Source organism: Cyprinodon tularosa, unplaced genomic scaffold (genome assembly GCF_016077235.1).
Source record: "Cyprinodon tularosa strain WSP-4 unplaced genomic scaffold, ASM1607723v1 ctg78, whole genome shotgun sequence".
NCBI lineage: Eukaryota > Metazoa > Chordata > Actinopteri > Cyprinodontiformes > Cyprinodontidae > Cyprinodon > Cyprinodon tularosa.
In genome coordinates this window covers 1,000,834-1,013,822 of record NW_024039540.1, presented here as the reverse complement: position 1 = coordinate 1,013,822, position 12,989 = coordinate 1,000,834, and the positions used below count along the sequence as shown (strand labels likewise).

General features: G+C 40.6%; 1 protein-coding gene across 1 annotated transcript in view; it reads right to left on the bottom strand.

Moving 5' to 3' along the window:
* Positions 1-5,079: 5,079 nt before the first annotated feature.
* The window catches only part of tshz3b (teashirt zinc finger homeobox 3b), a 56,695-nt gene continuing 48,785 nt past the window's right edge, over positions 5,080-12,989 (bottom strand). The window contains exon 3 of the mRNA XM_038270838.1: positions 5,080-11,015. Within this exon, the coding sequence (XP_038126766.1) occupies positions 7,375-11,015 (3,641 nt within the window). The 3' untranslated portion in view covers positions 5,080-7,374. The remainder of the gene's footprint in view (positions 11,016-12,989) is intronic.

Here is a 12,989-nt window from a genome sequence, read left to right as displayed (position 1 = left end):
AAAGTTAGTGTTGTGAACAGGTGAAGAGATCTGTGAATTGCAAAGCCGGACACACCGGAAAACCCGCGAAATGAGTCAGCTGACTGTAAATAGGAGATGACACAGTCTGCTCATGTGCTCTTTATTATAAGAGAACTGAGCCAGAACTGAACCGTGACAAGCCCTACTGTTGGACTAGTAGCAGTTTAGCTCGGCTCAGTTGTGTCTGGCGCTGCCCAACTCAGTTGTGTTCTATTTACACTCAACAGTTATCGCGGTTGCAGACAGAAAAAAATGGGGTTTCTGTTTGGGAAAGAATTAGCTGATCAGATATGAGTCAGTTTTCATGTCAAAGGATGAAATATATAATTCATTTAGCTAGTCTCGATTAGCAGCTAAGCCCATGGCTATGGCTAGGAGAGAATCAGGACTAAACACTGAAAAACAGGTCCTACTCTGTCATCTCTAAGCTGTTGATGACAGCAGAACAGCTGCATTAGTGGTTCGAACTTCACCTGCGCTCATGGGCAATGTTCACTCTCATTTTTTATGTATCTGGCAGTAACCACTCAGAGGCGCCGTGAGTTTACTAAGGAACACTGGGAGCGACAACAAATGTGCAGGATGAGGCCACACCAACATTAAAACTTGATATAAACCCAGGATCATAGCAAGTTACATTGCTTATTTAATTAATAACAGGCTAACACAGCAATTTCCACAGTTTACCTTTAATTTAAGTTATTTTTTCCACTTTAAATGAAAAAAAAGAACAAATTAACTTCATGAGATGTGTAAGATGATATCTGTAAGATTCTATTTTTCACATCTGCACTTCTGTCTGCAGATTGACTTTGGAATTGAAGTTTAAAGAAGTTGGTTATTCAAGAAGGAAATTCTGTTTCTCCTTTTCGAAAAGGTTAAATAAAAAAAACAACCTAATAATTATTGATGCTGGGAGGGTCAACTTTACAATATTATTGCAGAAATAGCAGTGTTTGAGCTCAGAGATTATTTGTATTTATGAGAAGTAAAGCATCAACACTGAATTCAGGCTCATTTCTATTTACCAGAGAACTTAGATCGCATCATTAATCTGGTGCAAATAGGATTCACAGTTTGTTTAAGCTCCTTCCAGCGGTGGTACCAACTGCTTCCTGCTTGCAGGTTTCTTACCTTAATAAGTCCGTGCCTTCGCTCACAGGGTGTCAGGACAGGAAGAGAGAAAACAGCTTTTTTGCACTTCAGTCTCATGCATATTTTCTTTGAAGCTAATGAGAGCCTTAAATACAGTGCCAGACATCAGGCAGCACTGCTGAAGGCTGACATTTTCACACACATTGGCACCTTGTCAGTGTGGATGAAGTCCCTGTACCTGGCTGTTGACAAAGGTGTGTGTGTGTGTGTGTGTGTGATGGTGTCCTTCTTTGTACCTTAAGTGCGTTTTTGTGGAGCTTTCCAGTTATTGATGTAGTTTGCATATGTAATGTGTGGAGCTGCATACATTCAATGTTTGCTTCAGGATGTATTAACATGCATAAGAGAACCAGAAAAATGTTGGGTACTCCACTTCTACTACAGAGTATGCGTGCATTTATATTTATTCTGCTGATCCATTTTATATCTTCTATCGGTTTATGAAAATGTGTAAAATAATAATATTTATTACTGATCTGAGTGAAAAACAAAAAGTCTAATGTAATTTTATTACCAAAAATAATTAACAAAAAACTTCAAACTCAGCTCTAATCGATATTTGGAGGGCATTTTTTAGTGCTTCAAATCACATTTCTGATTTAACTCCAAAGCTGAAAGCTGCCAGTCCTGCAAACACGTGGTTAAAAAGCAGTGGTGTTTAATTTATTGTTTTATTTTAGTGTTTTTCAACCGCTTTAGACAGATTTGGGAAATTGTTCTGGAATGAAATCAATTAAAAACTGATCCCATCTTGAGCATAAGTTCTGTTCGACAATTCCAGCTTCAGGTTGAGGTTTGTTTAAAATCGTAGGGAAGTCATATTTAAAGGTCAAATCATTCTGACTTAAACATGTATATATGCTCTTTATATTTATATACATCTTTAGCTTTGATAAAGCTATCTCTATGCTTGTGCTGCTATAGGCTTAGACTGCTGGAGGACATAGGGAACCCCATTTCATCATTCTGCTTCATTCTCTCTCTATTCTCCCACTCTGCAGAATCTATTAGTTCAATCTCTAACGTTCTGCTCTCTCTGTTTTTTCTCATAGTAGCTTTATCTGGTCTGTTCCTGTTTGGCTGCGACTCCATCCTGGAGAGAAACACTAGCTGTGCTGCTGCTATCAACACCTTTGTATATAGATGCTGGAGTTTGGCCTGTTTTCCAGTGTAGTCCTGTTTCTCTGAACGTGACTGGCTGGATGTGCCATCTTCACCCTCTGACATTGAGTTGGCTCGGAGCTCTGCCTGGTTGTGTGTTTCCTGGACGGGGCCGCCTTTTACATCTGCTTTTGGATATGTGCTTCTGTCTCCTTGAACCCCAGTCGGCCTCTGCAGATGGCCGCTGACACTGAGCCTGGTTCTGTTGGAGGTTTCTTCCTGTTAAAAGGGAGTTTTTCCTCTCCACTGTCGCTACAAGCATGATTAGTGTGAGGGATTGATAAAATGTCTGAGGGAGGAGACTCATCCACGACCTCTGACACAAAGCTCCGGCCAACCAGCCACAATTAAACTTGCTTGTGAACCTTCCGCCACAACAATCCTGCCCCCTTGATAAATGACCAATCACATTCACTTTATTCACTCTTGTACTGTCGGGCACCACTTGGGAGATTTCAGATATGCAACGGTTGGAACAGCCGCTTCCCATCGACTTTAAGCAGAGAAGTTCAGTTAACAGCACTTTCAGCATCAAACTGAGCAGATCTGATATTTTTCCCCCTCTTTTGACTGACAGCATGCAGGCGTTACGCTTAAATGTTCTGTACCTTTTAGACGTTTTCCTGTTCACACCTACCTGAATAATCTGTAAGGGTTATAAACGGGTGTTTGAACATGCAGGTCTGTGGGAATATGTGCAGCAGCACTTTGGAAATATCATTTACTACCTCTCAGTGTTAGTGAAAAAATACTTTACTTCATCCCTGGGTTCTCTTCTGCATGAAGTTGGTGACTAACGCTGGGCTGAATGGGGCTGTAACATCAGGACTGAGCAATTCGATAAAGTTAAGCCTCTTTCCCAGTAATTTAGCACATTCCAGAGTCAAACAAGAGTTAGCACTTCTAACACCGGCATAAATTAGTCTCAGTGAATTAAAAGGTCAGCTCTTTTTACACTCAATAAAGCAACAGATGTACCTAATATCACCTGCAGGTGGCAATAATCCAAAGGAGGTAGCTTCACCTGATCAAGCTAACCTCTAAATTAGGTCTGTCCAACAGCTGATTAGCAATAACTAACGATGGCTGCAGGGTCAGTGGCTTTTATAGATCTCAGTAGCAGTAAAATAAAAACTAACCAGTTTCCAGGAATTATTAAAAACTTCTCTGAACATGTCAGGTGAACATGCTGATGTGTGTCGTACCAAGTAATGTAGCGGCTCCATTCACATTAGAGCGGGTCCTGTAAACTGCAGGGTCCATTTTACCTGGGTCACTTCTGGCTATACTCAAACATAAATGTAGATCACAAGTAGGTTGTGGGAAGTGGAGTCTTGTTTCTCTGACTGTGACTAACTGGATGTGCTCTCTTTATCCTCTAACATGGGAGCTGGCTCAGAGCTCGTCTGTGTGGCTGTGTGTTTACTCTACGGGTCCGCCTGTGGAGCAGGTTTACAGTTGCGTTTTGTATTTCTGATCTTTTTCTATGTCTGCTTCTGTCTCCTTGAACCCCAGTCGGCCTCAGCAGATGTCCGCTAACACTGAGTCTGGTTCTGCTTGAAGTTTCTTCTTTTTGAAAAGGAGTTTTTCCTCTCCACTGTCTACAAGCATGCTTAGTGTGACGGATTGCTGAAGAGACAGAGTTGGTTTTCCTTAGATCGAATATATATATATATATATATATATATATATATATATATATATATATATATATCTCAACCTGTGATTAAAGAAACAAGTGTAAATGTATGAATTGTATGACTGGCCCATTCTTAGGGGCATTTAAAAATATATATAAACTATATATAACTGACCTATTTTTTTTTATTGACTGAATTTTTTGTATGTCACTTTTATTTTTTACATTTTTTCCCAAGTTATTTCGGATTGAGTTTAATGAATGGTGATTTTTCCAAAATGTGTTTTCCAGAACACATTATTTGTCTAAAGTAAAGTCTCATTTCTATTGGTTGATAGCCTGACATTAGCAACAACATTTTGATTGGTCGAAAGTGAGCATTGGCATTGGGCTTTCATGGTAAAAGAGCGTGAACTAAGAATGCAATCATGAAACCCAATCTAAAAAATACATGGCGGAAAAAATTCAAAATTGAAAATAAAACAGAAAAGAAAATAATAAACCTTCTTTTTGATTAAGAAGTTATTTAGTATTCATAATTTGGTTGAATGTTTTTTATTTCCATTTGCAAAGTGTTTGTTTTTTGCAACAATAATAAAACAAAATTTACTATTTAACTTTAAAGGTGGTAGGTCTTTTATTCAATTATCTATTTATATTCAACCTAATTAAAAAAACTTTATTAATCGGAAAGATAATTTAAAATCACTGCAATTTACTGCAGCTGCTTTTCTTTTTCCAGCTGTTAAAACGGCTGTTTAAGACATTTTGGGGCTGTTGAACACTTTCTATGCAAAGATAAGTCTGTAGCTTTATATGAAGCTGAGTCGACAACGTGGCATCTCATAGTCTGAGGCCCTAACACAATAGAAGAAGCTACAGGCAAGTCAATAATCATCTTTTTCTGTTTGCATGTTTGAATATGAGTGTCTATGTGCGTGTTTGTCTCCCACACGGCCCCGCTGCTGCCACTCACTGTAAACTAGTCTGCGGGTCGTCACAGACAGACGCTGACACACTCCCGGTCTAATGCTCTCATTAGGGACTGCACAGCACACACCTAATTGATAGCCACGACACACACGATGTACACACACGCATTATTGCAAAAAACAGTTTCTTTTTTTAATGCTGCAGTAGAAAACAAGGTTATACGAAGTCATATAATGGGGATTCATTGTCAAGAACAACAACAACAGAAAAACCAAAGAATGAAATGAAAAAAAATGGAAAAGACGAACGGCACAGAATGCATAAGTGTCTGTGCCCTTTACATGCCCGTATTTTACACAGAAGTACTTTTTATATTATCATTATCGTCATTATTTATTATCACTATCATTATTATTTTTTTCTGGCAGTTGTCAGTTACTTCAGTAAATGAAGTGCCAAAAAATGTAGCAGAACTTGTCACTCAAGAGGTTAGAGTAACCATGGTTACCTTTCATATCCCAAAAAGATAAAGCTGCAGTGTGGAATCACGGCAGAGTAATTAGACAGAACAAAAAAAAAAAAAAAAAAAAAAAAAAACAGAGGACCAATCAAACAGGCATTCAGCAATATGAAACAACCAAGAGTGCTTTTAAATAACAGTTTACACAGGAAATATATTCATAAAGGAACATCTTTTTGTACAACCATATTCATATTTGAGCGTTCTTACAAGGGCACGTTTTTACAGCCGTCTCCGCTTTAAAAAAAACAAAAACTTTTTTTTTTTAGCAGGAGCTGAGATTGAAAAGATTTGCACTTTTACCTCTTTTTCCCCCCCCAGGATTTTCAATTACATGACACCTTTATAAAACTATTGTGCAAAACAAGTTTATGTCTTCATATAGTGTGCACCTGCAAATAGTCATTTTCCCTTTAACTTAAAAAATATAGAAATGATGCATAATTTAAACAGGAATTAACTGGATGTTTTTATTTACATATTGTACACAGACCTGAATAATATAGGTCCCTGATTAATCAAAGGAAAATATTTCATTTTCTTTCTTCTCCATACAATGTTTGTGTATAGACCTCCAGTCCTAAAATGAAGCTCAGGGTCAAATCCTTGCACCTAAGAAAGAATGCTTCCCAAACCCTTTTACGTTTGGGATGAGATTCGCCACGGTAGTTTTGACATCCAGCAATGCAGAAATAATGTACAGTAACTATTTTATTTCTATGCTTTGAAGTTCCCACAAGGTTAAATCTTAAATGCAGACTCGTGGATTTAAAAGAAAGCAATTAGCAGTGAAATATTAAAAAAGAACAAAAAGGCATAGAAATTACAGGACAGAGTATTATGGCCATATTAAGACATTAAGATTTTTATTGGTACCAGAAAGGAGTAACGTTACAAGAATAAAGTCACTGCGCGATGAAAATAGTCATAATAGTATTGACGTCAAATATTATGAGAAAAAAATGTAATATTAATAAGACGAAAAGCTTTAACGAATTTAATCTTGCAATGTTTTATTTCTCTTCTATATTAGAATAGATAATACTAGACCTCATATATTATTTTTGTAATGTTAGGACTGTATCACTATAATATTACAAATCTGTATTGTTTCATTTCTACTGTTATAGATTAAATTAAATTTAATTACTTTATTTCCATAATATTACAAATGTATTCTTTTAGTTTTAGGACTTTAATGTTGTCAACATAATATGAATTAATTTTCATAATATTTAGCAACTATTTACGTTCTGTTAAACCCAATGACTTTACTTTAACAAGGTTACGACTTATGCTGGTATTATTTTAACTTAAATCTCATAATATTCAAATTCTATTCCTGTAGATTTATTATTTTATTTCTGTAATATTACAATGTTATTCTTGTTATTTTTACGACTTTGATCTCATAGACCTAATATGATATCTTTATTTTTATAATTAAAAATAATTTATATCTTTTAATATGACCACAATACGCCGTCGTAAAATTGCACCAGATCTAGATATAAAATATTTAACAAGATGGTTTTATTGATATGCATGCAGCAAAAACTATCAATAACCCTAATTTCTTTTCAACACAGAAAAACCAATCACACAATTTTAGGATCTCTTATACCTTCATTTAACTTTATCTTTTTATCAGGTAAAAAATGCTTCAAGTATGAATCTACTTTAGTCAGAGAAGACTGGTAAAAAGAAGAGATTAGGGCTGGAAAAGGTCTTCCTCACATGAAAAAAGCAACAAAAAACCGCCAAACAACAGAAAAACTCGAACAACACAAGTTAAAAACAATGTGCCAACACTCTTAGCAGTAGTTAAGTGGCATCTTTGTGCAGTTTTCTCTTGTTATGCTCCTCTTTTAATGTCTGTCAAAGACTAAAGAGTGAGACAGCAGGAAAGTCATCTGTACTGTAAAAAGCCTCGCATCGTACAGTGCTACTGTTTCTCCAGCTCACACACATACATCAGATGGTCCTCAGGGGATTTTCCATGCGTCTTGCTCAAGTGAAGTTTAACTGCATGCTTGCTCGCAAAAGTCCGGTTGCAGAGCTTGCACTGGTAGACTGCGCCAGTTTCATCATCATCAGGAGTGGAAGTTGGAGATTCAGTCGAAGGCAAAGACGCCGATAAAGACGAGGAGAGTGAGACTGGTAACGATGCCGGCACGGAGGTCGGAAGGGAAGATGGCAGCGGGTGGCTGGATGGGTGCAGACTAGAAAACAGCTTTTCGGAGAGTCCTTTGGAGTGACGATGGTGATGATGTTGCTGTGATATCTGACTGAGCAGCTGCTCCCCAGAAAGTTTAGCAAGGTCTCGGAGACGAAAGCCTAAGTGGGATTCAAGGTGGCTCACGTAGGTGGATGGTGAGCGAATCTGGGAGGCGCAGTCACTGCAGAAGAACACTGGGTGGCCTGAATCTAAGTTTTTCAAGAACTTGGTGCCACCGGTTCTTCTCAACTGGTACTTAACATTAGCCAGCCAGTGGGATATTGTAGTCATTGACAAGCCTGTGAAACGGGAGATGTGCATTCTATCCTGTGGGCTCAGGTCAGACATCATGTATTTGCCATCATTTGTTTGTCTCAAACTGGAAGCAAACTGGGCCTGTAGTATAAGGAGGTGTTGAGGGTTCCAGTTAGACTGGCGGCCTTTGCGCTTCTGAGCAGGAGAAACATCTTCGATTTCTTCTTGCGTGGCACCTTCAATGTCAGAGCGCTCGGACTGACTGGTTGGTGTGGAAGACTTGGACAGAGCTTGGCTTTCTGTCAGGTTCCTTAGCATGTCAGAGATATCCGACAGGGCGTTTTCTCTCAAAGGTGAGTTTGACATGAAGGAAGCTACTGTGGCGGAGGCCTTTGTCATAGTGACTGCAGAAGATGGAGAAATTGATGGGGTGGAGTTGGTAGAAGAAAGAGTAGTTGAACTTAAAGAACCACCGTTAGTGCCTTTATCAGCATTTCTTCCTTTGGTGAGATCTATAGGTTGGTCGTTTAGATGTTGCTGGTAGAAGTAGCGATCTAAATGGTCGTTATTGGCCTTTTTGGTGTGAGCCGGTGGGGTGGAGGAGGCCACTGCTGCTTTTTCTGCCAGGCTGTTGCTCATCTTAAACAACATGCTCATGGGGTCAAGCGATGGCAGTGCAGGCTTAGCGGCCTTCCCCAGGTGGACGTTCATCACTGATTGTAAAGCACTGAGAGGGTTGACAAATGGCTGTTCGGGAGGTGGGTGGTCTGTAATAATGGCCGTACTGCCACGCAGAGAGGCAGGCAGTGGGGGTGTTACAGCAGTGGACTCCACTCCATTCTCCCCAGACTGCTTTGTGGAAGCACTACTATTGGCATCTTTTTGGCTTGTTCTGTTATCCTCAGATACTGTTTCCCGATCACCTGTATTTTCAGGAGTTTTGCGGTCCTCTGCTTTGTTTCTTTTGGGTGACTCTCTTCGGGTTGTTTCTTCTGCCTCACTGATGCAGGGTGAAGGTGGGGTTCTCCTCAGAGGTATATCACTCGCAATCATACTGGGATCTCTCATTTTCTCTTCAACCTTAGCTACTTTCTCTGTCACTTTTTTAACAAGCTCCTCCATTGCTTGAAAGTTGTTTTTAGGCAGTGGAGAGGTCTGGCAGCTGGGAGGGGAAATAAGGGGTTGACTCTTGCCAGTAGGAGAGAGGATCTCACCTCCAGGAAACATATATTTAAGGGGGGAGCTCTTTCCAGAGGTCCCAAGAGATAGCTTCATAATATTTGGGAGCTGATAGGCTGCATGGATGCTGGGATATCCACCCCAGCTTGGAGCTCCATTCTGGGCTTTGTTGATGGCTGAGGTCACTGTGTTCTCCAAGGACTTGAGGATGTCAAGCCCCCCCTTTGGACTTTCATCCAGATCCTCTTCAGTCAAATAGCTGTACTTTGAAGGGATATCAAACTTCTCTTCAGCTTCCTCCTCCATGTCTGCCCTCTTGTCCTTGTTGTGGTCATTGGCTGTGTTGATACTGACCTCTTGAGTACATTCCTCCTCCTTTTCTTCCTTCTTTATTTCGACAACCATTGCCATCGGCGAGATGCTAGTTGGAGGAGGCACTGGCGCAGGGGGAGAAGAGAAAGTTGTGGCAGCCAGGGGAACTGATTGCACCTTTTCTCCGACTGTTGAGTTGGATGTGGGAGCCTGGGACTCTATAATTGGCTTGCCCTTCTTTATAGCAGAATTTGTAACTTTAATAAAGTGTCCTGTCACCATCATATGAGCAGTAAGTTCCTGCAGGGAGTCATGAGAGCTGCCACACTCCATGCATTTGAGGATTTGCGACTTCCTGGATTCAAACTGCCAGGCGTAGCTGGCACCATTCTGATGCCCATAGCGATTGTTAGGTGTAATGTATGGGTTGCTGATCTTTTGCAGTATGTCGTTCGTGTCACTGAAGGTGGTTGGCTTAGGTGTGGTGCCTCCATTAGAGTCGGGTGAACTGGGGATTTCCAAATCAACGGGGGCTCTTTTTCGAGCAGAGGAGATAATCTTTGCGGCTACCGGTGTAACAGGTTCCTTCAGAGGCACTTTCTGGTAGTGTTTAGTCTTGATCATGTGGACACTGAGATCTTGGAGGGATTCAAAGGAATGTCCACAGTACATACACTTAAGTACTTTTTGTGCATCTTCTTTCCCTTCCATTTCTAGTAAGGAGCGTTTCCTGGGTTTTGACCAACGTTTTGTTCCCTCACTGTCTGTCTCATGGTTATCATCACGATAGTGGCCTGTCTCATTCATGTGCACAGTAAGCTCCACCAGAGTGTCATACGCAGCACTGCAGTCTTTACAACGGAACTTGCTGGCACCAGTGAATATAGAGCCGTATAGTTTGGAGCTTTGGCGGTAGAGCTGGACAGTGCTGAAGAGGTTGGGTTCTGTAGAAGCTGTTGTTACCGCTACTGTAGGATGCTGCACCAAACTTAGTCTGTTGTGGTGGTTCTGGGAAGCCTGCTGGAGACTTTTAGCCACTGCAGATTGATGCCAGTCGTAACCTCCGCTACCACAGCTACTGCTGCTGCTGCTGCTACTACTGCTACTGTGACTGCGAGGGGGCTTCTCTGCAGGAGGTTGACTCAGGTTCAGATTCAGCGTTGACCAATAGGAATTGCTCAGAAAGGAAGTGTAAATTGCCTTCATTTTCTCCAGGCTGTCAGCCACAGAACTTGTGGCAGCCAAAATAGCCTCTTCTCCACTTACTGAGGAAGCAGCATTAGTGGCAGCCATCATGACTGAAGAGGAGTTGGGAGACAGTTCATTGGAAAGGTCTTTAGAAAGAAGGACATCATCCTCATTTTTAAGGGAGGAGCTTTCAAAATCTGACATTCTGTCTGATGATTCACTCAAGTGAGATTCACTGTCCAGTTCCTGACCAGAAAAGTCAGCTGCGTTGGGGGAGCCATGGATGCCAGCAGATTCTGGCCTTTCCTTGAAAAGGAAATCCTTGTCCTGACAAAGGAACTTGCTTGCAGGTTCTTCGCCTTCTTGTGCAGATTCTTCACCATCTACATCCTCATCCAACAAGGCTACTTCCTTCTCATCATCTGGGACATAAGCTGTTTAGAGAAAGAGAAAAGAACAAAACAAAACTTTGTTAGGATCCCACTGAAAAACATATAATATTTTCAAAGTGTTTACTTTGCTCAACGGTAGCTTTAGTCTTTAGGCTCCCCAAATACTCGATTGAAAGGTCTCTGAAGTCTACCTTATGGTCATGTGGACCCAAGGAAGGGTGCCTTGAGTTCACACAGACTAAAGGCAGACTTTGAACTGACAGTTGTACACAAAGCAACATCATTTAAGACTGGGTATGTCATCTTAAACATGCACTAGGAGTGTTCCCAGTCGAGTCTAAAGTGGCGCGCAAAGAAAATCATCTTCTCCAAGTCCGAAGCAACGGTTTTCAACCTGAACAAGGTGGTTTGTCCCCTTCAGGTCAAGGGAAAGTTCCTGCTTGAAGTCTAAGGGTTCAAGTATCTTGGGACCCTGTTAAAGAGTAAGGGGAGAATGGAGAGGCTGCTGCTATAATGCAGACACTGCCACATTCTGTTGTGGTGTAGAGCGAGCTGAGGCCAAGGGCAAAGCTCTTGATTTACCATGGATGTTCCTACCCTCATCTATGTTGTTTGGCGCTCCCTTAGAGTTAGAGAGAGGAGCTCACTCATCTGGGAGATCGAGGGGTAGAGTCGTTTCTCTTCCACATCCAGCAGTGTCAGCTGAGATGGCTCAGACATATTTTACTGATGCCTCCTGGATACGTTCATCTAAAGGTGTTCGAGGCACGTCCCACTGGGAAGAGACCCAGGAGACGACCAAGGACACAATAAGGAACTATGTCTTGCGGCTATCCTGGGAGTGCCTCAGGCTCCCCCCAGCAAAGTTGGATGGAGGGAAGCTGGATAGAGGGAATCTGGGAGTCTGATGTGACTGCTGCCTCCGCGACAAAATGTGTCACCAATCTGACAAGGATCCCCAGGCAATAGCAGGCAACGACACATTGCTCAGAACTAGTCGCAAGACCCACAATGTTTCAGCCACTCCCACTGTATGGTGGGATAAAAAATAGTGCAATATGCCCAACTAGACTTTGTTTTTGGTTTTGTAAAGTTAGAATGAAAAATCATCCCATAAATCAGTACTCTCCACTATGTAGGCTGAAACCTGTATACACACAATTCTCTTTCCACATGCATATGTGGAGGCCTTTTTCTAATTTTTGTTACAATTACATTTTAATTTCTCTCATCTGTACTTGAAATGGCAGCCCCCGTATTCAGTGTCGGATGAAATAAACCACTGAGAATCAAGGATAGAGAAACTAAGGGATAGAAGAAGAGCAATAAAATGTGGGAGAGGGAAAAAAATAGTCTCCTCAAAAAGAACTCGCCACCTTATTCTTCTCAAGGGGCAGCAGCTTGAAATTAAAACTAAATTTGAAATTAATGAAGCACATTCTGGCGATGGCATTCGTTTCTGAAGTAATAAATTACTTGTATCAACCTCGGAGACAGCGGTTCCTGTCTGTCAATTAATATGTCTTACGCTTCTTCTGCAGACTCTAATGCATTCCCTAACAGACACACTCACCATTTAAATTAAGCATGCGTTTTCACTCATTACACCGCTCAGCCTTCGCCTCCTTGTAAATAAAAAAAAATAATAAATCCATGTATGTTTGTGAAGACAAATCTCTCCATGTAAAACCCATTTGCTTCAATTACCAAAGATTAGAAAAAAAAAACTTTAGGTTATTATTTACAGTTTAGCTTCAGTGAGAGGCCTTGAAGCTTTTAATTTATATTCAAATCGCTCTAGTTTAAGAATATTACAATGGAAATCATACAGTAAAAAAAACACGTATCAAGACAAATCACATCTGTTAATCTCTGAATGTTTCCTTTTGTTGTTAAGTCTATAAAAATCATAAACAGCATCAGATGGGAAATGATTTATGTTCACGCTCTGCGGTTTGGTTTTTGAATAAGTAAAAAGCAAACACACACAGAAGCACATGCAAACCTAAACCTTCA